Source organism: Eurytemora carolleeae, unplaced genomic scaffold, assembly GCF_000591075.1.
Source record: "Eurytemora carolleeae unplaced genomic scaffold, Eaff_2.0 scaffold1413, whole genome shotgun sequence".
NCBI lineage: Eukaryota > Metazoa > Arthropoda > Copepoda > Calanoida > Temoridae > Eurytemora > Eurytemora carolleeae.
In genome coordinates this window covers 46,911-70,552 of record NW_019397299.1, presented here as the reverse complement: position 1 = coordinate 70,552, position 23,642 = coordinate 46,911, and the positions used below count along the sequence as shown (strand labels likewise).

The 23,642-nt window shown below is 31.2% G+C and overlaps 2 protein-coding genes across 2 annotated transcripts; both read right to left on the bottom strand.

Moving 5' to 3' along the window:
- Window positions 1–1,726: 1,726 nt before the first annotated feature.
- LOC111713353 (uncharacterized) lies at window positions 1,727–2,932 on the bottom strand. The gene is made up of 2 exons (XM_023488204.1): window positions 2,523–2,932; window positions 1,727–2,206 (listed from the first exon to the last, which is right to left on the bottom strand). Exons 1-2 carry the CDS (start codon window positions 2,693–2,695, stop codon window positions 1,984–1,986), a joined length of 396 nt encoding a protein of 131 aa, XP_023343972.1. The 5' UTR covers window positions 2,696–2,932; the 3' UTR covers window positions 1,727–1,983.
- A 7,849-nt stretch (window positions 2,933–10,781) lies between these two features.
- LOC111713354 (nephrin) lies at window positions 10,782–23,515 on the bottom strand. Its single transcript, XM_023488206.1, has 13 exons — window positions 23,480–23,515; window positions 22,874–22,950; window positions 21,981–22,055; window positions 21,722–21,777; window positions 20,155–20,240; window positions 19,624–19,678; window positions 18,786–18,861; window positions 17,253–17,345; window positions 14,581–14,635; window positions 13,519–13,620; window positions 12,127–12,172; window positions 11,092–11,144; window positions 10,782–10,816 (listed from the first exon to the last, which is right to left on the bottom strand). Exons 2-11 carry the CDS (start codon window positions 22,907–22,909, stop codon window positions 12,129–12,131), a joined length of 678 nt encoding a protein of 225 aa, XP_023343974.1. The 5' UTR covers window positions 22,910–22,950; window positions 23,480–23,515; the 3' UTR covers window positions 10,782–10,816; window positions 11,092–11,144; window positions 12,127–12,128.
- Between the last annotated feature and the right edge of the window lie 127 nt (window positions 23,516–23,642).

Genomic DNA, 23,642 nt, shown 5'->3' with positions numbered 1-23,642 from the left:
AGCAAAATGCAGGTGCAGTTCAATGTTGAAATTTTGTAGATATCATGTTTTGAATTGATAATAGACACTGGATGAATGCATTATAATTAGTATAGAAACGTATAAAAGTTGTTTCTGAATTCATAAAATTTATTTTAGCTTTTGAAAAGTTATTGTTTGTTTGATAGAAAATAAAATTTTGTAGTTTGTAACAAGTCGACATGCGGTTGAAATTATAATAAAAATGTTGGAGTTTTAAAGGAAATAAAAACTAAAATTATATTATATTTATTTTACATTTCTATTTTCAACATTCATATATAATATGAAACAACAAAATATACAGGACGCAGGTTTCATCTTTTAGTACATTTTATGACACTGTAGGAAACACACATTTATTTTTATGTACAGGAAGTCATTCAATAAATGAAATAAAATTTCATAAACGTATAACTTTTAACAAATTATTCGCCATAACTTGTAAACTTTTTGCAGGTAAAAAAGTTTAGGTATCTTTAAGTTTGGATTTTAAAAACAAAATTGTATGTATAAATGTTTCTCGATTTCGAGTCTGTAAAAATAATGTTTCAAAACTTAAACTATTATTGTAATACCAAATTCTGTTTGTTAATTTTTAAAAGTATATTTATTTAACGGCAAAAACATATCACCGCAAATTTTATAATGTTACTTCTCTTTTAGATTATTACCATCATTATGTGGCTTGGCAAGACTTATTATAATATTTGTGGCATAGCGCTGACGTATCAAAGTGAAGCATCGCGAAGAAATGTATTAAGGGTCGAAATAAACCTATCCAAGGGGATATATAGGTTTGATAACATGCTCTTTAAATGTTCTTGAACTATTTAAATAATAAATAAACAACGGTTAGGAAACATGTAAGGAAACAGTGCATATAAGCTAAGGAACAGATTATTCTGTAATTTTCTAATTCCAATTTTTTTGCAACTTGATGTCTTAGACCTTAGATATTTCATTCTATGAATTCTAATATATCAACTAATCTAAGTTTGAGATATCACATCTTTACATCATCAGGTTGTAGATGTAGTTATTAGACAAACAGAGTTTGTGGCAAAGAATCAATTCATTTTCAAACAGAGTTTTGGAGTCCCTAAACAGAGTTTTGGAGTCCCTAAACAGAGTTTTGGAGTCCCTAAACAGAGTTTTGGAGTCCCTAAACAGAGTTTTGGAGTCCCTAAACAGAGTTATGGAGTCCCTAAAAAAGAAGGAGAAGAGAAAATACGGGCACACACTCACTACAAAGACTGTTTGTATAATCAATTATCTTTACGAAACCTCAGATGCAATCACTCGAACTTAATCATTAATCGATTAATGAAAATTGATTCGCTAAATTAAACTAATATTCATTGGAATCAATGCACAATGAAAGGAACTGAAGAGTGTAGACTTGTAGTAACCTGGGCAGCGCCATGGGTTCCCAAGCTAGTTTAATGCAAGGATGTAATGCAAGGAAAGTTATTTCAGAAGTGTACGCATCTTTTGTACTGCAGTGTACTGTCTCTGGGCGGTAATGTAAACACAAGACGGATGTTACAGCCTGACATGGGATCCATTTTTCACATAAAAATCAATGAAATATTCCGGTCATGGGAAACTATTATGTGAATTATCAAAATTATCAAATTTAATGCTTTTAACCTCCTCGGATACTGAACGAACACTGATGCATCTATTCTTGTTTACAAATTCCACCCAAAAGAGAACTGGTTTCAATATTTACGCAGAGTATATACGACCGCAATTAACTTTCCTTGCATTACACCCTTGGTTTAATGTATTTTTGCTGAAACTCCGCGAAAAACAAACATGTCAAAGAACTAATTTTAAGAAAACAGACTTCAATATTCTTGATCAGACAAATGTCTAAGAACGAAACGTCACTTAATATTACGTCCCTTGAGAAATGAGCGCAACAAGGTGATAGACCTAGATATAAATGGAGAGGATGGGTTAGATTTTACTCTCCCTAGATCTGGCCAGGTTAGGGTTTAACTCCTCCTGTCCTGATATGTTACTGGACTCAACCCAGTCTTGAGGTTGGACTGGATAAGAACTGGACGAATGCTCAGGGTAGTGGCTTGAGTAGGGACCATCTTGCCCTGGATATAGTCCATCTAGTCCTACTCTAGGCATGGTTTTATACATTCCCAAACCATCACAGCCCCTCAGGACCCTGCAGAGAAACAAGTTAATGTCATTTTATATCTATTTAGTGCTGCTTGGACTAATGTAAACTAAAAAGTTATCGAACTAAGTAAAAATAGTTCAACCATCCAGTGTTAATTCTGTCTATGGAACCGAGTTCTTTGTAAGTCCTATTTTGTCTGCATTTGTAAAGTTTTTGTTAATATAAGTCATGTCTTTGCCTTTCCTTGTCTCATTATAAATTTTGGGTTTTTAAATTAAGCTGTAATATTCTATCTTTAGCAGTTTTTGTCCTGTACTTGTCCTGATATTGATTTTCTCTGCTTGTCCTGTTATTTGTTTACCTGGAGAGAGTATGTCCTGTCCTATCTAGGACTCTGTCCTGGTTATAGAAGTTGTCCTCCTGGACCATATTGTCCTCCCTGGAGAGGAGGGAGGTATTGTGGCTGGAAGGGTTGGAGGATGAGGAAAAGGAGGAGGGGGGTCGGAGGGTTGAGTAGGACGGGTTAGGTGGCATATTTATACTCCTCGTTGAAGCAGGCAGAATACCAACTCGTAATGAATCAGAATCCGACCTAATCAAGGGGAAAAAACTAATTAATTACAAAAAATGATTTTGTAAAGAAAACTTCAGTCCAATCATAATTATAGCATTTTATAGATTTAGTCAGTTAAGACACTTATTGTCCTTCTTTTTGTTGTATATGTTTTTTTTTCGTTCAATATTAAACAAAAAAAGTAAACATTTAATAGTTGGCATATTTTCTTTTCATTTATCATTTAGACTTTATTACAGAGGATCAATACAGCAAACCGACATCTTGTCTGATGTGGGTTCGATCTTGTTTATCGTTTAGACTTTATTACAGAGGATCAATACAGCAAACGGACATTTGTCTGTTGTGTGTCCGATCTTTTTGATCGATTAGACTTTATTACAGAGGATCAATACAGCAAACCGACATTTTGTCTGTTGTGGGTCCGATCTTGTTTATAATTTAGACTTTATTACAGAGGATCAATACAGCAGCAAACCGACATCTTGTCTGATGTGGGTCCAATCTTGTTTATCGTTTAGACTTTATTACAGAGGATCAATACAGCAAACCGACATTTTGTCTGATGTTGGTCCGATCTTGTTTATCATTTAGACTTTATTACAGAGGATCAATACAGCAAACCAACATCTTGTCTGATGTGGGTCCGATCTTGTTAATCGTTTAGACTTTATTACAGAGGATCAATACAGCAAACCGACAAGAACGTACTTATATATATAATTAATAAAAAAAATCTTTTCGATTTTTAATTAATTTATTCTCCTTAAGTTTCTGATTATATGGTATTAAAAGCTTCATTGCACTTAAAATTTGTGTTATTATTTTTTAAGTTCACAAAACTTAATTGAATATTTTCCCAAAATTAATTTAATTTAGAGCGGTTTAATTAAGTATAAATGTAAAAATATAATTGCAAAGTTTGAATTGATTGAAGAGATTGAAAGAAAATCAAAAATAAGTATAAATAGATCAGTGTAATCATTGTTAAAAACTAAATGTTTATAAAACATCGTAAAATGTTAATCCCTGAAGAGAGAATATTTGAAACAAGAGGCGTTAGATGGCAGTCATGAAACATGCTGACTAAATATATATAGCATGTCGTACCAGTACAAATCTATCTAGCTAGAGATGTGTACCGTTTTCGGGAACTAAAAAATATTTCAAAACAAACGAAGGGCGGTGTCTTTCAGAAAAATTGGCATATGCTGGTCGAACGAATGTTATCGTTAAGAAACATAAACGAAAATAATTTAAAATCATTATCAATCGACAATTAAAAAGTGTCTTTTATTTCATGTTTCCAGATTAACATTGGAAAAAAAAACCTGTTTTTACTTGACCAACAATTTTTTTGAACACACTTTTGAAAAAACTTTCGTTTTTACTGAATAAATAATTTTATTTGAACGAAGGATTGTATTATATGAACGAACAATTTAATTGAACGATCTCTCCAAAGAAAACGAACGAAATGTAGACGGAAAATGAACGATAATATTAAAAGCGAACAAATCCAAATTTTTTTGAACGACTAAAAAGAGAAAAAATGGGTCTTTAACGAATAATGAACGAATTAATTGAAAATAATACCGAGTGTTTGCTATTCACAAAGACCATATCATTTAAAAAATTATAAAATCACTCGTCTTGCAATTTTAACTTTTTTTAACTTTCATTAATTTTCATAAATTTTCATTAATTTTCATAAATTTTCATTAATTTTCAAAAATTTTCATTAATTTTCATTAATTTTCATCAACTTTCATTTATTTTCATTACATAAATCGAAAAAAAGTTCATCCTTTTAGGTAACTAAACTAATGGAAAAACTTCCGCTCCAGAAAGATTAGGAAAGCTATGTTTTACTGCACAATGATTTAGAAAATTGTGGTTCTTGTCCAAGGAACAACTTTATCTATTTAACATTAAGAAATTGAGTTTTGCCATAAATTTAGTATTTTTAATCCCTATATTTTTGCAATGTTATGGTATAAAACTTTAAATTTTCAAATTAATACTATTTCATCTCGTTTGAAATATCAAAGGTCACTGGGATGCAAAGATGTAGGAGTTTCAGAAATTCATAGTTTTTTACATAAGGTTCCTTTTTTCCGTTTGTACTTTTTTAATTTTTTGCATAATGCGTAAATGACAAGTTTTAAGAATATTAAATTAAAAACCAAAACGTGGTTAAATTGGAATTGAGGAAACCGTACACATCTATAGTCCTGGTTAGTGTAGTGTGAATGCAGTGAACACATCTATAGTTCTGCTTAGTGAAGTGTGTATGGAGTGAACACATCTAAAGTCCTGGTGAGTCTAGTGTGTATGGAGTGAACACATCTATAGTCTTGGTTAGTCTAGTGTGTATGGAATGAACACATCTATAGTTCTGCTTAGTGTAGTGTGTATGGAATGAACGCATCTATAGTCCTGGTTAGTCTATTACGTATGGAGTGAACACATCTTTAGTCCTGGTTAGTGTAGTGTGTATGGAATGAACACATCTATAGTCCTGGTTAGTGTAGTATGTATGGAGTGAACACATCTATAGTCCTGCTTAGTGTAGTGTGTATGGAGTGAACACATCTATAGTCTTGGTTAGTGTAGTGTGTATGGAGTGAACACATCTATAGTCCTAATTAGTCTAGTGTGTATGGAGTGAACACATCTATAGTCCTGGTTAGTCTAGTGTGTATGGAGTGAACACATCTATAGTCCTGGTTAGTATAGTGTGTATGGAGTGAACACATCTATAGTCCTGGTTAGTGTAGTGTGTATGGAGTGAACACATCTATAGTCCTGGTTAGTCTAGTGTGTATGGAGTGAACACATCTATAGTCCTGCTTAGTGTAGTGTGTATTGAGTGTATTTTTTTAGTGTATTTTATGAACTTTTGCATACATAAAACATAAAAATTAAATTTACCTTGTCGACCCCTTTCTTCTCCACACTTTGAGAATAGCCTTTCCTAGACAAAAAAGTTGAAAATAAAAATAGTAACGTTTATAATATTGTCAGCCTATTTCTAGCAATCCTTTATTTATACTGTGCCATGAAGGAATGTCCGTGACGCCAATTCATGGAATATTTCAGCGTGTTAAAAAAGAATATTTTATATTCCTGATCAGATAAATGTTTAACCATAAACAGGCTGGGGGGGAGCGTTTATATCCTTGATCAGATAAATGTTTAACCCTAAACAGGCTGGGGGGGGGGGGCGTTTATATTCCTGATCAGATAAATGTTTAACCCTAAACAGGCTGGGGGGGAGCGTTTATATCCTTCATCAGATAAATGTTTAACCCTAAACAGGCTGGGGGGGGGGGAGCGTTTATATTCCTGATCAGATAAATGTTTAACCCTAAACAGGCTGGGGGGGGGGAGCGTTTATATCCTTGATCAGATAAATGTTTAACCCTAAACAGGCTGGGGGGGGGTCGTTTGATGCCCACCTTTTCTAGTTTTTTTCCCTAGCACTGTCATTTGTATACATTCACCTTGACATTTTTTTACTTTTAATGAGTAGTAATTTAAAAAGTCTTTTGCAAAATGACTTTTTTAATGAATAAGGTAGGGTGTACACCGTACAGGACGGTAAAACGGCCAGTCACTGGTAAAAAAAAACGAAAACAAAAAAAGCCTTAACTAACACAAATGAATGAAGGAAGTTTTTACCTGTTACTTATTTCAAGTCCAGGCCTTTCTTTTTCCTCGTCTAAAATCCATTTAATTCAAAATCAGATTTTCTATAAAGTAATTTATTATTTCTTATAAAAAGACGTTTTAAGTAAGCTTTCTTAACTGATTACACTCCTCATACTCTTGTTCATAAATGTGAAATATCAAAGGTTTATGATCTCCAGGTTACATAGATATGGGATTATAAAATTATATTAGAATTTGTTGCGAATGTTTAGTTCCGTTTAAATTAAAATATCTATGCTGATGGCGTTGACTTATAATATTTCTGCTACATCAAGTAGTCAAATAGGTTTACACAATCAACTGTTGTTGACATGTCTTTTATTCCTTTGTGATATTTTTCATGTTTTTAAATGAAACAATAATTAAAATAATTATTAATTCTTTTCTCTTAAATGTTGATTATACTGTGCACGTCTGCATAAGTTCCTCTTACATTAGCCACAAAGGCACTTCAGGGGACTGTATAATAATTGAAGCAATTAATTAAAGATGTAATTATATATCCCAGCGGGCAATTCATTTTCTAATCTAATCTAACTAATTACATTACAAGATCTAATGTCAAATATTAACTATTTTTTGGGACGCGCGCTTTTTATCCTACAAGTTTTTGTTTCACCCTGCAACTTCGAACTTTATTAAAAATATTAAATTTCGTGGATTTTTTTTTCCAGAAAGGAAATAAGTTCTTTCCCAAACACAAATTTTCTAATCTCTATATCTTTGCCACCTGATGGTTTAAACTTTTGATGTATCAAGTGTAGCTATGCTATCTAAGAGAACTCATAGTTTCAAATATCAAAGGTCTAAAAGTTTGGGTTGTAAAGATATAAGGATTAAAAATCAGAGTTTGTGGAACGAACTCAATTCTCTTGAGACATGTTAAGATTATACAGCATATTTACGTAAATTGAATGGTTTGCCTTGTTTTTGAATATCATTCACAAGGTCTGGTCCTCGTTCACGTTTCATTTTTCTAAAAATAAAAAATAAACATTATACAGTCTGCAGATAATACAATGTTATTATTATTTTGTATTATTAATGCTTTAATGAAAAATAATTAAAGGTTAAAATATTTTGAATATTTGCATATTTTTCAAACCACAAATCACTCCACACCCCATCTTTAAATAAACCCCAACTCCACCTTTTTAATTAAATGTTTCCAGTGAAATAAGTGTTTGTCGTTATTATTATTGTTATTTTTTTGAATTTTTAGATGAAAAATGAAAAAGGTTACATCATTAATTTTTCTGAAATTGTGAATATTTGTTATTTTACAGTTTTCACAAATCAGCGCCCCCCCCCCCCCTCCTGAAAATAAAACCGCCTTTCAAACGTTATAAAACCAAGAAATATTACTCAGTAATAAATATTTTTTAAGAAGCGGAGTTTTTGTCATAAACTGTCCTCTATGGCTTTGCAACCTGAAGGGGAAAACCTTTGAGTTCTAAACTTCTAACAAAATTCATAGTTAAAAAATCTAATGTCTGCGACAATATATGCGTATAGAAATCAGAAGACTCAATCACTCAATCAAGAAAAAAACGACAATGATTTAACTGTGTTCCTGGTGCCAACTGTACCTTGTCATATATCTGCAGAGCCCTGTGATCAAGAGAACCAGGAGAATAGAGATGAGGGTAAGGGAGCTACCAAGGATAATCCCAAGGGTGGAGCTAGTATCCGTCCCTCCTCCTCCTCCTCCTACTCCTCCTTCTCCTTCCCTCACTTTCCTTTCAGCTATCTGTTTCTCAGGCTCCCTTTACAAAATGATGATTTATACCTTAAATAGCTGGGATGAGAGTGGGCGCGTGCGCCCGCCCTCTAGCTTCTTTTGTCTATACTACCCTTTTTTTTTGACACTAACAATGTTGCAACTTTTTGACTTCTTTTTCACACTTATAGTTTCAGTAAAAGTAAATATTTCCATTTACTGTTACAGCGCCGATATAAGGATTTATCTCTAATTGGATAATGAGCTAGATAGAAAGATAGATGTTACCGCCATGCAATTTCTATTGGTTTAGAATAGACAACAAACCCATGGTTGAACCCTAATTGGATCAGGCATACTAGAGTATTCAAGTGACCCTCCATGAAAAGAAGGAAATGCCAGATTTCCATTGGTACACTTTGAAGCCCTGATTGTCTGATCAAGTATGAATTAGATGTCAAAGTTTTAAAGTTTTTATGATTTTAAAAACTTATTAATTTCAATTGTGGGTTCTCTACAAAACTGACTTAGGTATTTCTACTGCAGAAACGCATTTAGGAATTATCAAAATCAAGCACTTTTAGGAAGAAATTTGTTTTATGAAGAATTGAAAGGCAGGCATATTTTTATTGCAAATAACTTTCATAAAATTGAACTTACTTTAATGTTGTTTGATGCAAATCAATAGCTGAGCTTTCTCCATCCGAATTGTATACAGTTATCCTACAGTTGTATGTGGTTCCAGGCTTCAGATCATTCAGGATAAACTGTATAATTAGAATTTTTATTATCAATAAAATAATGATAGAATTATCAAACTTCTACAGCTTTAATGATTTAAATTTGCTTATTTTTCTTATATCGATATACTTAATTATTTACATGTTTTGTCGAGTTTAACATTTTATGTTTTATATATTTAATTTTCATTTTATAAATCGACAAGTTGTATTCTATGTTGTTATTGCTAATCATGCGCTAATTTTGTTACAATTGTATGGAGAAAGGAAAGAAATTGAGTCTTTGCATCAAACTCAATTTTTTAATCCCTATATAATCCCTATAACCCAATTTCGTAGACTTTAGAGATTTCAAACTATGAATTATCTTATATCAAATAATAAACGTATTAAAGACTTAATTTTTTTCATCCTTTAACGTATTAAAGACCTAATTTCTTAATCCTGTAACGTATTAAAGACTTAATTACTGAAGAGAAGCTAAATATGATTGTAACATGAAATATTTTAATCTAACGTGAAATTCACTTTAGTATGACGTGCTGGTAATAAACTGTATTTGATTAGAAAGGCTTCTATGGTTTGACTGAAATTAATCTGTTAATATTTGGTTATTAATCAGTAAATGAATAAAAATAATATTTAATATTATTATCAATATTTCATGTTAAATGTTACTAATTTATTGATGAGTTTAATGAAGATATAAATAAACTTCATCTTCATCATTTTTGCAAACAGAGTTGTGTACACAGAACTATTGATGTTTATTTGACTATTTGACACCTTAACTTGAGTCTTAATTGTCATCTTTATATTCCAGAGTTTTCACTGTAAAAACTTTAATTAAGTACCTTAGGATTATTCTGATGAACATCTGATGTAAGATTACCAGTTCTGGCCTCTCTACTTACCAGACGATATTTCAGGTTTCTGGTATCTTCGCATTCAACATGAAAACCTAGACATTTTTATTTGTAGCCATGGATATGAAGATTTTAATACTTCAGCGTGTTTATTTTGAGCTAACCATTGGTGAAATCTAAACAGTTGTTCGCGTCAAAATGTATATGTTCTAGTTCATGGAGAAGGAGTTTAACACTTGCCTCAATCTTTAATTTATAGTTGAAAGATCAACATCAAGTTGCAAATAATGTATGGGATAAATTTTCTAAAAATGATTTACAACTACTTTTTAGGGAAGTTTCAGTGGTTAAGTAATATTTTTAATTTCCCAAAATATAATTGATCGTCTTTTCAGATGAACATGCTAAAACTTCACTTCAAACTAATTTGTCTCATTGTTGGGTGATAAAGTTACTTAATCACCCTACAACATGGTGATAAAGTAACTTTATCTACCTGCTTTTAAATAATTTGAGTAAAACTGAACAAAACTATATATGTTATTGAAATGGGTATCATGCGTGCGGAAAAGTTTTTGCTGTGATTTCTAATTTTTTTTTAGTTTGTTCTCGATCAAAATAAACGAATTTTCATTTTGATCTTAAACAAACTAGAAAAATAAAAATCCCGACAAAAACTTTTTCGCAATTAATAATACCATGAATTACATAAATAGATATACTTATTTTTCCCAAGGGACGTTAGGTAACTTAACGTCCTTCTGTTGGGGGAATTATAGGTGATGTTGGTCAAAAAGCATTAAAAATTAATTAATTTTAAAAGCGTGTTCTGTTCATTTGAAATAACACTTTGAAGCGGTTCCAAGAATTTTTAGATGCTTAAAAAATATGATTTTACCTGAATACGTGATGTTTTTTATGACACACCCTTTAGTTGGATTAGGTGGACCCCCCCTCACAACATGAAACTGACAGGGGTGCTCCTGCTTTCCTATACTATTGGATGCCCAGCATTCTAGGGTTCCATAATCCATATCATTTCTGACAAACATACAAATTCAAATTTTGAAGAAATAAAATCTTTTAACTTCATAATTTGACTTTTACATTTAGAATATACAACTATAAAACCTCTTTCTTTCTTTGCTAAATCATCTAATAAACTATGAAACGAATAAAGACAGCAGAATTGATCTAATCTTTGGATCGTAATTTTTATGTTTAAGATCGTTTTCAAATATAATTTGGTATGCTTACATTTTGAGAATTTTACAAAGTAATACAAGTTTTTACAATAGTTTTAAATCTGATGTTTCCTTGGTGTAAAGTGAGCTATGCTATGGTTTCCAAAACTCTTAACATCTTCATCCTACAATGCATCAACCATTAATTTGTAAAAAAAATATTTTTTCAACTACAGAATATGGAAGATTATAGAAAGTAATATTTTGTTCAAAATAGTGTTAAACCGCCATACTGTTGTACTTACATCGTATTTAAAACATTTGTAGTCGAAACCATTTTGGGCCTTAAAACTCATTTTATTAAAAAATTATACATAGGTTGTATTTCTATATAAAAAAAACAAGGCATCTGTATATTATGTTGCCTATAGCTGGCCAAACGGCTGGACCGATTGGGCTGAATTTTTTTGTGGACAATCAGGGGTGGCCGGGGAGTGTTATAGGCTATACAAAATTCGATTTTTTTTTTAATTTGTTTAACATTTTTTTTCACGGGCAACGCCGGGACCTTCACTTAGTTTTTTTATATAATATTGATTTTAATTAACATAATTTAAAAACTGAAAAACTTGTAACGCTTTAGATAAGGATTAAACTGAATTATTGTGATGAACTGTGTATAATTTGTGAACATTTACATGAAATGTTAACTTTAAACTTCTTTTCAGACGTTAAGAATTACTGAGAAAATACCAAAGAAAATGTTTGCCTTTCCTCCCTGTAATATTCTCTACTCTTGAATTGATACTGTAGTATTCTAAACTGTGGATATAATTTAAAATCAAGGCTTAACTTTGAAAATGCATTTTAACATTAAAATCACTGACATTTTCAGTTTTTTCTCCCTTTATTATTATTGTAAAAACAGAAGATTGCAAATTGTAAAATAAAGAAAATCAAGCTTTATCATTTTCACTTCATCAGTTGAATAAAATATTCAAGACTAAACAGATAAAAAAGTTCAAAGAACAGGAAGTTAGCAATTGTCTCAAACTACAATTTTTTAATCTCCATATTTTAAGAGCTTAATNATTTACACAGGTGCATAAAATATAAACACTTTTTGCTAGAAAATGAGCGAAATACGCACAAATATAAAGCGCATACCTCTATGTAATAGGACCTCGAGGTGTTGTTGAATTTCCAGAAAAACCTAAATTGAAAATAAAAATAAAAAAAATTTTCAAATTGAAAAAATGGTTATTTGGAAGAAAGAGACATTTATTATTGTGATCGAAGCAATAAGTGATTTACGAGTTCAAAATACATGGGAAGATTTGTTTAATGTTAAAAGAGATTTTTTGAACTATTACAAGCAACGAGGTTATAGTGTATAGAGTGATGATGAACGCTAATCCTATACTAATTTTATAGGTTATCAACTATACCGAGAGCGTACTTCATATTTGTTTATTATACGTTGATTCTGGCCTAACCTATAGTATATCATTATTAGTTAACAGTTGTAAGTGTACAATACAGTTAACTGAGCACACAGGTAGAGAACTATAATTCCCCCTGATTACAAGTCAATTTATTTAGTTTCTTCAATATTATATTTTGTAGATTAGAATGTATGAAAAATGCTAATGCTAAATGCTAATGAAAAAAATAAAGAACCATTACCAATTATTTAATTTTCAAAACTTTCCTTTTGTACTTTTATTATTAATCTCTCAACTTTCTTATTTTAAATTTTATCCGCATTCTCTTAAACCAGTTAGAAATCAGGAATTCAGTGTGTGTATGTTCCAGACATAAAAATAATGCTTAGTATTGCCTAATGGTAGCTCCACTCAACCATTTCAACGTCCCCAGGGGGGGGGGATAAACTATACTAAATAAAGAAGAACTGAATTCTAGTTTATTGGGAAAGATAGAAATAACTACTAAAAATATGATTTTTGATTTGTCAAAGGCTTTGGATAAGTCTTTTATTGTAACGTTTTCCAAAAACCAATTACATTTTTTATATACAAGTAAAACATTCAAGTTTTTAGGTTTGTTCCATATAGAAACCATTGTATTTGTAAATCACATTTCTTTTGAATCATAAAATTCCAAAGATATGTCAAGAACATAACCGAGTTTTAGAAACCCACCTAAACACGATATCCTTCAATATATCATAATAATAATCCTTAATAACTCCGCACACTGCCAGACTTGCAAGTAAACAAACAATGCCAAAATGTATTCGCATAAAAGAAGACAAATTGACAAACTTTCACAAAAAAGAAGGTTTGTGCATTGCAAGCAGCAAGTTATTACAAGCACTATAAAAACGTTCAGCAATTTAAAGGGATTATTTGATGTATTCAAAAGAAAAACATCAAACCATTTTATGGACGGTTAGCATGTACTAAACAAGATACTGCTAGCTGGTTACCTAGTATGATCTAGTGGGTTAGCATGTACTAAACAAGATACTACTAGCTGGTTACCTAGTATGATCTAGTGGGTTAGCATGTACTAAACAAGATACTGCTAGCTGGTTACCTAGTATGATCGGGTTAGCATGTACTAAACAAGATACTGCTAGCTGTTCTCCTCGCATAGTTTCATAAACCTGTTGCTGACCCTCAGCACAGACAGGGGCATCTAAAAAATAGATAATTTTTTTTAAAGAAGTTTCAAAGTTGTAGAAATGTAGCGTTTAGGTTCTACAATCCGGCGTAAAACATGGTCGTTTCCGTAAAAACTGAAAACTTGTATGATAAGTATTTCATAGAATCAGAGACGAAAAATGTTGTGCACGCTTGATTAATGGTCGACAGAATCTTTTTATATATCTAGATTATTCTAAATCTTGTAAAAAAGGTATTAACTATATGTTTTTTACAATCTACAGTACGTCTACGATGTTACCTATGTACACTATGACCTCTAAAGTGTACGCAATATTGCAGATTTCCAGGCATTTGCCATTTTCTGTTGTGCGCAATGCACCGTAAAATTCCTAAACAGAGAGAGGGTGATTGAATTTTGTAGATCAAGAATAATGATATCTGTGGGCTGCCTGCGTAGAGACTGGCAGCTGGTAGGGTCTCGACTCGGCCCCCTAGCTTGTCCTAGCCGCAGCGTTCGACCCAGAAAGTGTCTTAACCTAACCTAACCCTAAATAAATACTAATTTAATTTTTTTTCTGGATCTACAAAATTCAATCCCCCTCTCTCTGTTTTGGAATTTTACGGGGCATTGCGCACAACACAAAATGGTAAATCCCAGATTTCCAGGATCCATTTTTGGGAAAATATCAGGAAAATATATAAACGGGAACATTTATTATAATTGAAATGATTATATATCAATTTGCGAGTACAACCGCTACAATATTTTTAAAATAGTCTATTTTATTACGAAAAACAATGAATATGCATTTTAAAAGGAAGATTGTTACAAAAACCAGTCCCCCCCTGACCCCCTAAAATACCCCACTGTGGTGAAAGTAAGTGAACATTCTCTTTTGATTAGGTTTAAGACGGTTTGGGAAAAATTATTGTCTGTCTGAAAACAATAATTTTTGTATTCCAACTCAATAAAAATATGAATAGAACTTACATTTGATATTTAGCTTCAATTCTCTACTTGTTCCCTCTCCTAGTTCATTTTTCGCCTAAAAATAGATTTTAATAAACCGTTTTATTCAAAACTAGATTCTTCTTGAAACTTTCCATTTTATTCAAAACTAGATTCTTCTTGAAACTTTCCATTTTATTCAAAACTAGATTCTTCTTGAAACTTTCCATTTTATTCAAAACTAGATTCTTCTTGAAACTTTCCATTTTATTCAAAACTAGATTCTTCTTGAAACTTTCCATTTTATTCAAAACTAGATTCTTCTTGAAACTTTCCATTTTATTCAAAACTAGATTCTTCTTGAAACTTTCCATTTTATTCAAAACTAGATTCTTCTTGAAACTTTCCATTTTATTCAAAACTAGATTCTTCTTGAAACTTTCCATTTTATTCAAAACCAGATTCTACTTGAAACTTTCCATTTTATTCAAAACTAGATTTTCCTTGAAACTTTCCATTTTATTCAAAACTAGATTCTTCTTGAAACTTTCCATTTTATTCAAAACTAGATTCTTCTTGAAACTTTCCATTTTATTATTCAAAAGTAGATTCTTCTTGAAACTTTCCATTTTATTTTTCAAAACTAGATTCTTCTTGAAACTTTCCATCTTATTCAAAACCAGATTCTACTTGAAACTTTCCAGGTCCAACGTTACCTGTACCACCTTGCATTTTCTCTTTCTAACGAATAGAGTTGAGATTAAAAGGAAGTTGAAAAAGGAAGAAGAACTAAGTACATGAAATAGTTTTTGCTATGGGAAAGTATAACCTGGGGACATCACTGCCCAAAAAAATGTATAATCATTTTGTAACGTTTTCATTCTTCAATTTTCTTAGGCTTTTTAAGAAAACGATTATTGCAAAATATCCTCAAAGATTTTGAATCTCGAATTCACAAATTCAAATTTTTTTATTCCTATATCTTTGGAACTTGATGATGTAGACCTTTGATATTTCAACCTTGGATTTTTGATCTAACGGAATTTATATTTTCAACTAGCAAAGGTCAAATCAAAGTTTTGGCAAAGACTCAATTCCTTTCTTTATGCTGAAATTTTCCTGATGATGATAACACAAATGATAAAAATGGCAGTGATATTAATAAAAAGGGGTGGCTTTTATAGTTTTAATTTTAGTGAAACAAACTAATGGCTGCATCAAACATTTTTTTACTTCACACTTCAATACAAAATTACACATTATTTTTAAGTATCAAATTTTTAGGAGTTTAATAAAAATTCACCTGTGCAAATGCACTTTTAAAGAAACTTAAATATTGATTGCAAGATATTAATATCTAATTCTAAAACTGGCACCACAATCTTTGCATCTGCCATTTTATACTTTGTACTATTTTTAGGCAAAAATTTAGCAATATAATATTCCAGTTTCAAAAAAATTTAAATTTGGCTTGCTGAATTTGATACTGATGCACAGACGTCTGTTATATGCACCCCCCCCCACACATTATTTTGGTAAAAAAAGTTTTTTTTTACAACTAATGAATTAATTATTTCGAATATGAATAAGTAACTAAAATATGTGTACTGATTGGTCAATATTTCTGAAATCAATAATATTAAATGATTGTTCAAACATATTTTTAATTGTATATTTTTAGAACCAAATTTTCAAATACCGAAATCACAACACTTTTTTAAACAAACTGTTCAAAATATTAATTTGCGCATGTTAACTTACTCCAAATTACGCAATAACCCCTTGTATAGATACTATCTTTAGAATAATCAATGAAGTTTTTGAAAAAAAAGGTGGTTTATAATATATAGTATCAGATCAAGCTCACTTGCAGGAAATGGTTCATTTGTTGAACCGTCCCAGTTTGGCTACGCTCAGTTTAACACGACCGAAGTTTAAATAAATACTTTATTGACTAACTTATTTTTAAATCTAAATTTAAGAAATCGAAAATATATATATCAAGGTGACGTGGCAGAATCAGAGCTCATCTTGCCGCGTCTGAGTATCCGGCTTCTAACTCCTCAGATCGTCTTCCGCCACAGTACTCCCCCCAAGAAGGAAAGGCGGAGTCCAGGCGGAGCTAAGACTTCTTTCCTGACTTGTCTGTGAGGGTTTCTTCTTGGTATGATTATAGGTTGGTTTAAAAACATCACAGATTTCTTCTTTCTGTATCTTTATTGTACAACTTGGTCAAGCTGTCTGAAAGCTAGTCCGGTGCATCAAATGAACCAGAGTTTTCAGTGTTATGAATCACAATTATATGTTCTTGTACACTTCATTTCATTTACCATCAACCATCAACCCAAGCTTTTATCATCTACTATTATCTATCAACTATATATCAACCATCAATCCCGAGCTCATATCATCTAATATTATTTATTAACTATTTATCAACTGTTTATCAAGAGTTTTCAGTGTTATGAATCTCAATTATATGTTATTGTACACTTCATTTCATGTACCGGGCCGAATTTCAACTAGCCAGAGCAAGCTGTACGGTACAAATAAATACTATATGGGGGAAAACGGGACGGTAAGCCAAAATCAACGATTGAACCCCTTCTTGTAAAATTATGTGACGTAAAAAACATCGGTAATATAGTGGTGCATCATTTCTTTCAAGAAAACTCCATTTTGTTTAATTTAGTTTAAAAGAAACTAGATTTAACCTGGCATGTGAACATTCCTTCCCATTGTCTGCCCAGATTCTGAATAATTAAATTGTTCCCAGATCTGTGAACTCCCTTGCTGATCTCCAATCCCTAAAATTAAAAAGTAACAACAATAAATGAACTTGTCACTAAAGGGACTGTATGCGTAATTTCAAGGAACCCTCCATGCAAAGATAGCAATGTCTGATTTAGAACAGTACCCTTGAAACCTTCTGATCAAAATTGTGTAAGATAAAGCTGTTTTTCTGACTCAAAAAGTGTTAATTCTGATAATTTATCTATTGTTTTATAAGCAATAAATTAGCAAGTCAGTTTCGCTGAGAAACCGCAAATGAAAGGAAACAGTTTAAAGGAACAAAAACATGGATATCTAATTAATCCATGATCAAACAAAGCTTTTAAGGATACCATTTTAAATCAACATTATGATAATTTCAAGGATGGTTCTTTCAAATTACGCTTACAGTTCATCTACAAAAGAAACTTAATTTTAATGTTCTGTCTTAAATATCTCAAAAAATGTCGAATAAAACTGTTGTATTCTCTACAAATATTTTATGCATAACAAAATAATCTTGATTTCTTTCTTTCTCTGTTTTTATTTTATTGAGATAATCTCCTTTTTTATTCTGTGATAATTCCGTTTCTACAGGTAATTCTTATTCTCTCTCTTTTTTCTCTCTTCCTCCTTCTCTTGTAAAAAGTTTGAATAATCTAATAATATTCTTCAAATATTTGGAGTCTTTTGCACTTTAAACTAGTTTATAATTTCCACCACATGACTTTATAATTCTTTTTAAGGATCAAACAAAACAAAAAGATCTCTTTACAGATAGCATTGTAGTCAATACAGAAACTGAGTTCCTGCCACAAACTCATATTTTTCTAATCCTTATATCTCTGCAACCTGAAGGGGTTAACCAATTGATATTTTAAACTTAGACTATTGAATCTAACATAACTCGTAATTAGAAATGTTAAAGGTCTACAAAATCGCTGTGCAGTAATATAAGGATTATAGAATCTGTGTTTTTTTTATTGTTTTATGAACGTTAAAATATTTCTACAATATATTTGATTCGGTTTTTAAACATTTGGATATTTAGCCTTTAAGGGTAAATATAAGTGTTTTGTGTATTTTTCTTGTCTTTTGCCAGAACAAATCCAGGAAAAAAAGTTATTTGTAAAATAAAACAAAATATGCATAATGCTACTAAAGTATTTTTATTCTTATTTAGGGGCTGCGATTCAGAACGGTAGCCTTGACACCGTTATCAGATCAGTAATCTGGAAGATAACTCGTTTTTCTAGGTTTAAAAGTATTATAATTCATATAGGTTTTCTAGAAATGTGCAAGTCACTTTTGTAGATTAAAAATGAAAATAATCAGTTTTAAAAATCATAAACGTTGATATTAAATTCACGCTTGATCAAAAAAAGTTTTTAGGGGTATCGTTGTGAATCGAACAATGTCATCTTTGCGAAGAAGGTCTCTTGAAATTACGCATAAACCATTTTGTGTTTACTTACATTAAATCTCCATGTAATAACTTTCACTGCAGGATTTGCTTGAACTTCGCAAACAAAATAGACATCATTTCCTTCCCTGTAGATTCGTACATAATATTATCAAATATATATTTTGCAAAGGTTATAATGCAAGTAAAGTTAATTGGGGTCGCGTATACTTTGCGTACACATTGAAACCAGTTCTCTCTGGGCGGACATTGTAAACAAGAATATATGCATCAGTGTTCGTTTATTATCCGAGGAGGTTAAAAGCATAAAATTTTGATAATTTTGAAAATTCGCATAATAGTTTCCAATGACCAGAATATTTCATAGATTATTTTTGTGAACATGGATTCCATGTCATGCTGTGACATCTACCTTGTGTTTACTTTTCCGACCAAAGTAAGTACACTGCAGTACAAAAAATGCGTACACCTCTGAAATAACTTTCCTTGCAAATTAGTACCTTGTATTTTGCCAAGTCTAAAATTCTGAAGAAAAAACAACATCTCAAAAGAACTGAGTTTTTGCCACAATCACTGATTTTCCAAACCCTATATCTTTTGAATTAAATGTCAGAGACCATCTGGTTGCAAAGATATAGGGTTTAGAAAATCAAAATTTGTGACAAAAACTCAGTTCCTTTGAGAGGGAGAGGGATATAAGACTATTCTTAAACAAATATTATGTAAATTATGTAAAGCTATTGAATTTCAAAGAACCCCGTGAGAAATTTTGCAAGAGGGAATTTGATCTGCAAAAATTGAGGCGGAAGAGGGAGGAGGGGGGGGGGTTGAACGTTTACAGTCAAAAGTGTACTGCAGTTTCTGGGAGAAATATAAATATAATTATGTTCCTAATGTTTAAACTGTCAAGGTTTTGTCCTAACCGAAGAGATACTTGCGGTTCATCTAAAACATTATTTAATTATTTAGTTAATTGTTTAAATAACCTTAAAACATTAATTAATCAATTAATTAAATATTAAATTAATCTCCAGCGTTCTTGAATTATTTAATTAATGAATTAATTATTTAATTCATCTAAAACATCATTCAATTAATTAATTGATTATTAAAGTAATCTAAAGCGGTGATTAATTAATTATTCAATTACTTGATTCATCTAAAACATTGTTTAAAATATTTGTATTTTCAAAATTTGATAAAGGTTAAACAACATTTTGCTTCAAATTTTTTATTTTATTTTTATTCCACGGGCAACGCTGATCACTTAAACTAGTATTAAATAAACATAAACATCAATAGTGCAGGGTAAACAGACACTTACAAGCATCAGTAAACCCAAAGACAAAAAGGGAAAATATTAGTTGTTTACAGTCTCACTTTTCCACAGTTTTCTGAGTCTAACTGTATGAAATACTTACGTTGAACATTAAGAATAAGTTTATCCGAGATTACTATTTCAGGTATACCAGGAGTAGAGGCTTCGCAGGTCAAACTCAAACCGGTTCTAAAATTTTAACCAGATTTAACCAATTTAAAATGTTTTAAATATGCATTTTACTACATTTAGACAGATTAAACCAGATTAAATTGTTAAAAATGATTTTACTAGATTTAGCCAGATTTAAACAATCTTACACATGACAATGTACAAGTAGGGATGTCAGCGTTTTCATTTTTCAGAAAAACGATCGTTTCGTTATGAAAACGACGACAAAAATCGAGATCGAAACGGTCGTTTTAAAAACGATCTTTTTTATTAAATTCATCGTTTCTTTAATGATCGTTAACGACGACCCCTTCGTTAACGATCGTTAACGAAGAGAGGAAACCGACCTGAAGGGCATCTGTACTTATCATTGAGTAGTTTTTAAGAAAATATCAAGGAGTTTTAACTCCCCCACAACTGTTAAACTTCATGTAAGACGACAATCAATAAAGTTGCATGTAATTTTTTTTCCAAAAACGACTGTTTTGATTAAGTTCGCCGTTTCGTTTACGATCGTTAACATAATTGTCAATCAAATTTTTTTCAAAATCGATCGATTTTTTAAACAATCATATAAAATACGGTCGCAAATCGTTTTAATAAAAACGATCGTTTTCAAAAACGATCGCTATTCGTTTTCTAAAAGTTCAAAACGAGTGGGTCATTTTTAAAAACGATCGTTTTTTCTGAAAACGAAACAATCATTTTTAAAAACGAAACAAAAAACGATGGTTTAATGATCATTTACAAAAACGATTAACAACCCTATGTACAAGACACTTGCCTACAGAGTACAGCCAGATTACACCCGTTTTAGATTGAACCAATTTACTGTTTCTAGCTTTAGCCACAATAAACCAATTTTAGACATAAACAGTTTACAGTTTACTAGCATTAGCCAGATCTAACCAGTTTTAGTTTAATAATTGTACAGTTTACTAGCTTTAGCCAGATTTAACCAGTTTTAAATTTAAACAATGTACAGTTTACTATCTGATAACAGAGATGAGATTTTAAAACTTAAACCCGAGTGTAGCCCAGAGTTGGGCTCAGGTAGAACCCAAGTCAGGATTGGCTCTGATTCGACCAATTAGAGACTACTTAGAAAGCTTTCTCTCTGTAGAAGACAGATTACTAGCAGATTAGCTGTGACAAGGAGATGTAAATTTCGAAAATTCAAACTTTATTTGCAAAGTATGTTAATTTCATATGTTTGATCAAATTTTACAATACAAATAATTCCCAAGATTTTAAATGTACAATTATAAAATTTTTTTCAAAATTTACGATCATCAGCTGCTGAAGCTAGTCCCAAGCATTGAAGAGAGAAAAACCCAAGATGGTTGGTTTTTACTAAACTCAAGGCCATCAGAAACCCGGGTCATCACTTCAGATTTACTTGGGTTTAAGCAGACGCATAGACCGGGTTTTACTAGGGTTTAAGCTTTCAAAGTATCATTTAGTATTAGAGATTAAACCGAAATTAGAAAAAGAAATACCTGTTTTTGAATGGTTGAATTTTTACACGACTTACAGTAACATTGTTGTCTCGATGCTTAAATAAAAGACATTATTAACTTTATAAAAATATTTTTATTTTATTTTATAGGACAGTATAAAAAACCTTTATTCCTTTATTTCTCATATTTTTCCAAAAAATCTTTTAAATATCAATGCATTTTTATATTTTATGCATTAAACCCCGCCCCCCCTCCCTGAAGCCTTTTTAAAGTTACAGGGTTAATACTTAATACTTACTCTGATAGTGTGGCCTTGAAGAGTTTGATTTCCCAGTTTCCATATTATATGGGGGGTTGGGCGGGACCCTACAACCTAGCACATCAGTTAATCAATCAATCAATAAGTTAATCAATTATTTTCTTGTTTCCAGGTGATATTGGGACTTGGACGACGAGATCCAACAAACTCACAAATCAATCAATTAATCCATCAATCCATCAATAATTTCCAAGTTTCCAGGTGATATGGGGGCTTGTGCGGTATTCACCAAAATCACAAGTCAATCAAACAAATCAATTAATTAATCAATCAATTATTTCCAAGTTTCCAGGTGATATGGGGGCTTGAATGGGATTCAACAAATTCACAAATCAATCAAACAAATCAATCAATAAGTTAATCAATTATTTCCAAGTTTCCAGGTGATATGGGGGCTTGGACGGGATCCAACAAACTCACAAATCAATCAATTAATCAATCAATCCATCAATTATTTCCAAGTTTCCAGGTGATATGGGGGCTTGGACGGCATTCAACAAAATCACAAGTCAATCAACCAATCAATTAATTATTTCCCAATTTTCAGGCTATATGGGTGGTTCAGCGGATTCTAACAACCTCAATCATTGAATAAATCAATCAATCAATTAATAAAATTTTCAGCTATGAACTAATCAATCAATCATTAAAAAAACTTTAAAAATCGATTGTACATTAAAATAGTCAATCAGGATAGACTAAACTTTACAAATGTACTTGTGCATAACTGTACAACTGTAAAACTGTACAACTGTACAACTGTACAGCTGTAAACTTTAAAACTATACAACTCAACAACAGTGCAACAAAACAACTTTACATAAGTTATAATATTCAACTGTACAACTGAACAACTGCACAGCTGTACATACCTGACAATCCACTGTTTCCACCACTGCCTCCTTCATGACCCGTTCCTTGTACAGTATAAGTGTTGACACCGGAGGAACTAAATAAATACTTATTTTTCACAAAATATAGTAAAAAGCGTGAAAACGATCCTTATACTTTTTCATCAATTATGTTTGTAGTGTTTAAACAATAAATTTAGTGTTATAAAGTAGTCAAAGTTAACATCATCATATTTGCAGGTTACAGGTTTTACCAGTAAGCTTGAAAATCAACATATTCAGTGCAATTAGTCTAGTATAATGCTTCCACTGCACAATTGCTGTGTTTTATATTTCAGGGGGACATTAGTTCCAAAACTAACACTTGGCCCATTTCTAGAAACATGGGCACAAATTTAAAGATTGGGGTTTTAGGATCCCGGCCCATATCGAGTGTAAAAGTTGATAATAAAAACTATAACCAACATTTTATTTAGCATCAGAAGGACAAAAATTCCGAATTTTAAACTATTTTCTTAAATCAAAATTATAAAAGGAGTTCTTTTTAAATTACAACCCTTGACAGTTTTCAAGACAATGTCAGGTTTTCCATTATCGAACATATCCTGAATTTGAAGCCTTAATTACCTTTTATGAAGCCTAAATTAATTGAATTATATTTAAAATCAAAGTTTTCACATCTTATTTGTTAAATAAGAGAATAAAGTTTCCTGTATTTTATACAATCCATTTCCCGCATTTCTCGTAAAATCTACATTGCAAGAAGAAAGTATAATTAATATTTATATTT

Bases quoted from the DNA above. Each gene is read 5' to 3' on its own strand.
- LOC111713353 (XM_023488204.1), bottom strand. From the start codon at position 2,695: ATGCCACCTAACCCGTCCTACTCAACCCTCCGACCCCCCTCCTCCTTT. The intron at 2,207-2,522 runs GTAAACAAATAA...GTTTCTCTGCAG, and splicing joins ACAGGACATACTCTCTCCAG to GGTCCTGAGGGGCTGTGATG.
- LOC111713354 (XM_023488206.1), bottom strand. From the start codon at position 22,909: ATGAAGGAGGCAGTGGTGGAAACAGTGGATTGTCAG. The intron at 13,621-14,580 runs GTAAGTTCTATT...TCTATTTTTTAG, and splicing joins ATTGAAGCTAAATATCAAAT to ATGCCCCTGTCTGTGCTGAG. The intron at 12,173-13,518 runs GTAACCAGCTAG...TTTTCAATTTAG, and splicing joins TGCTAACCCGATCATACTAG to GTTTTTCTGGAAATTCAACA.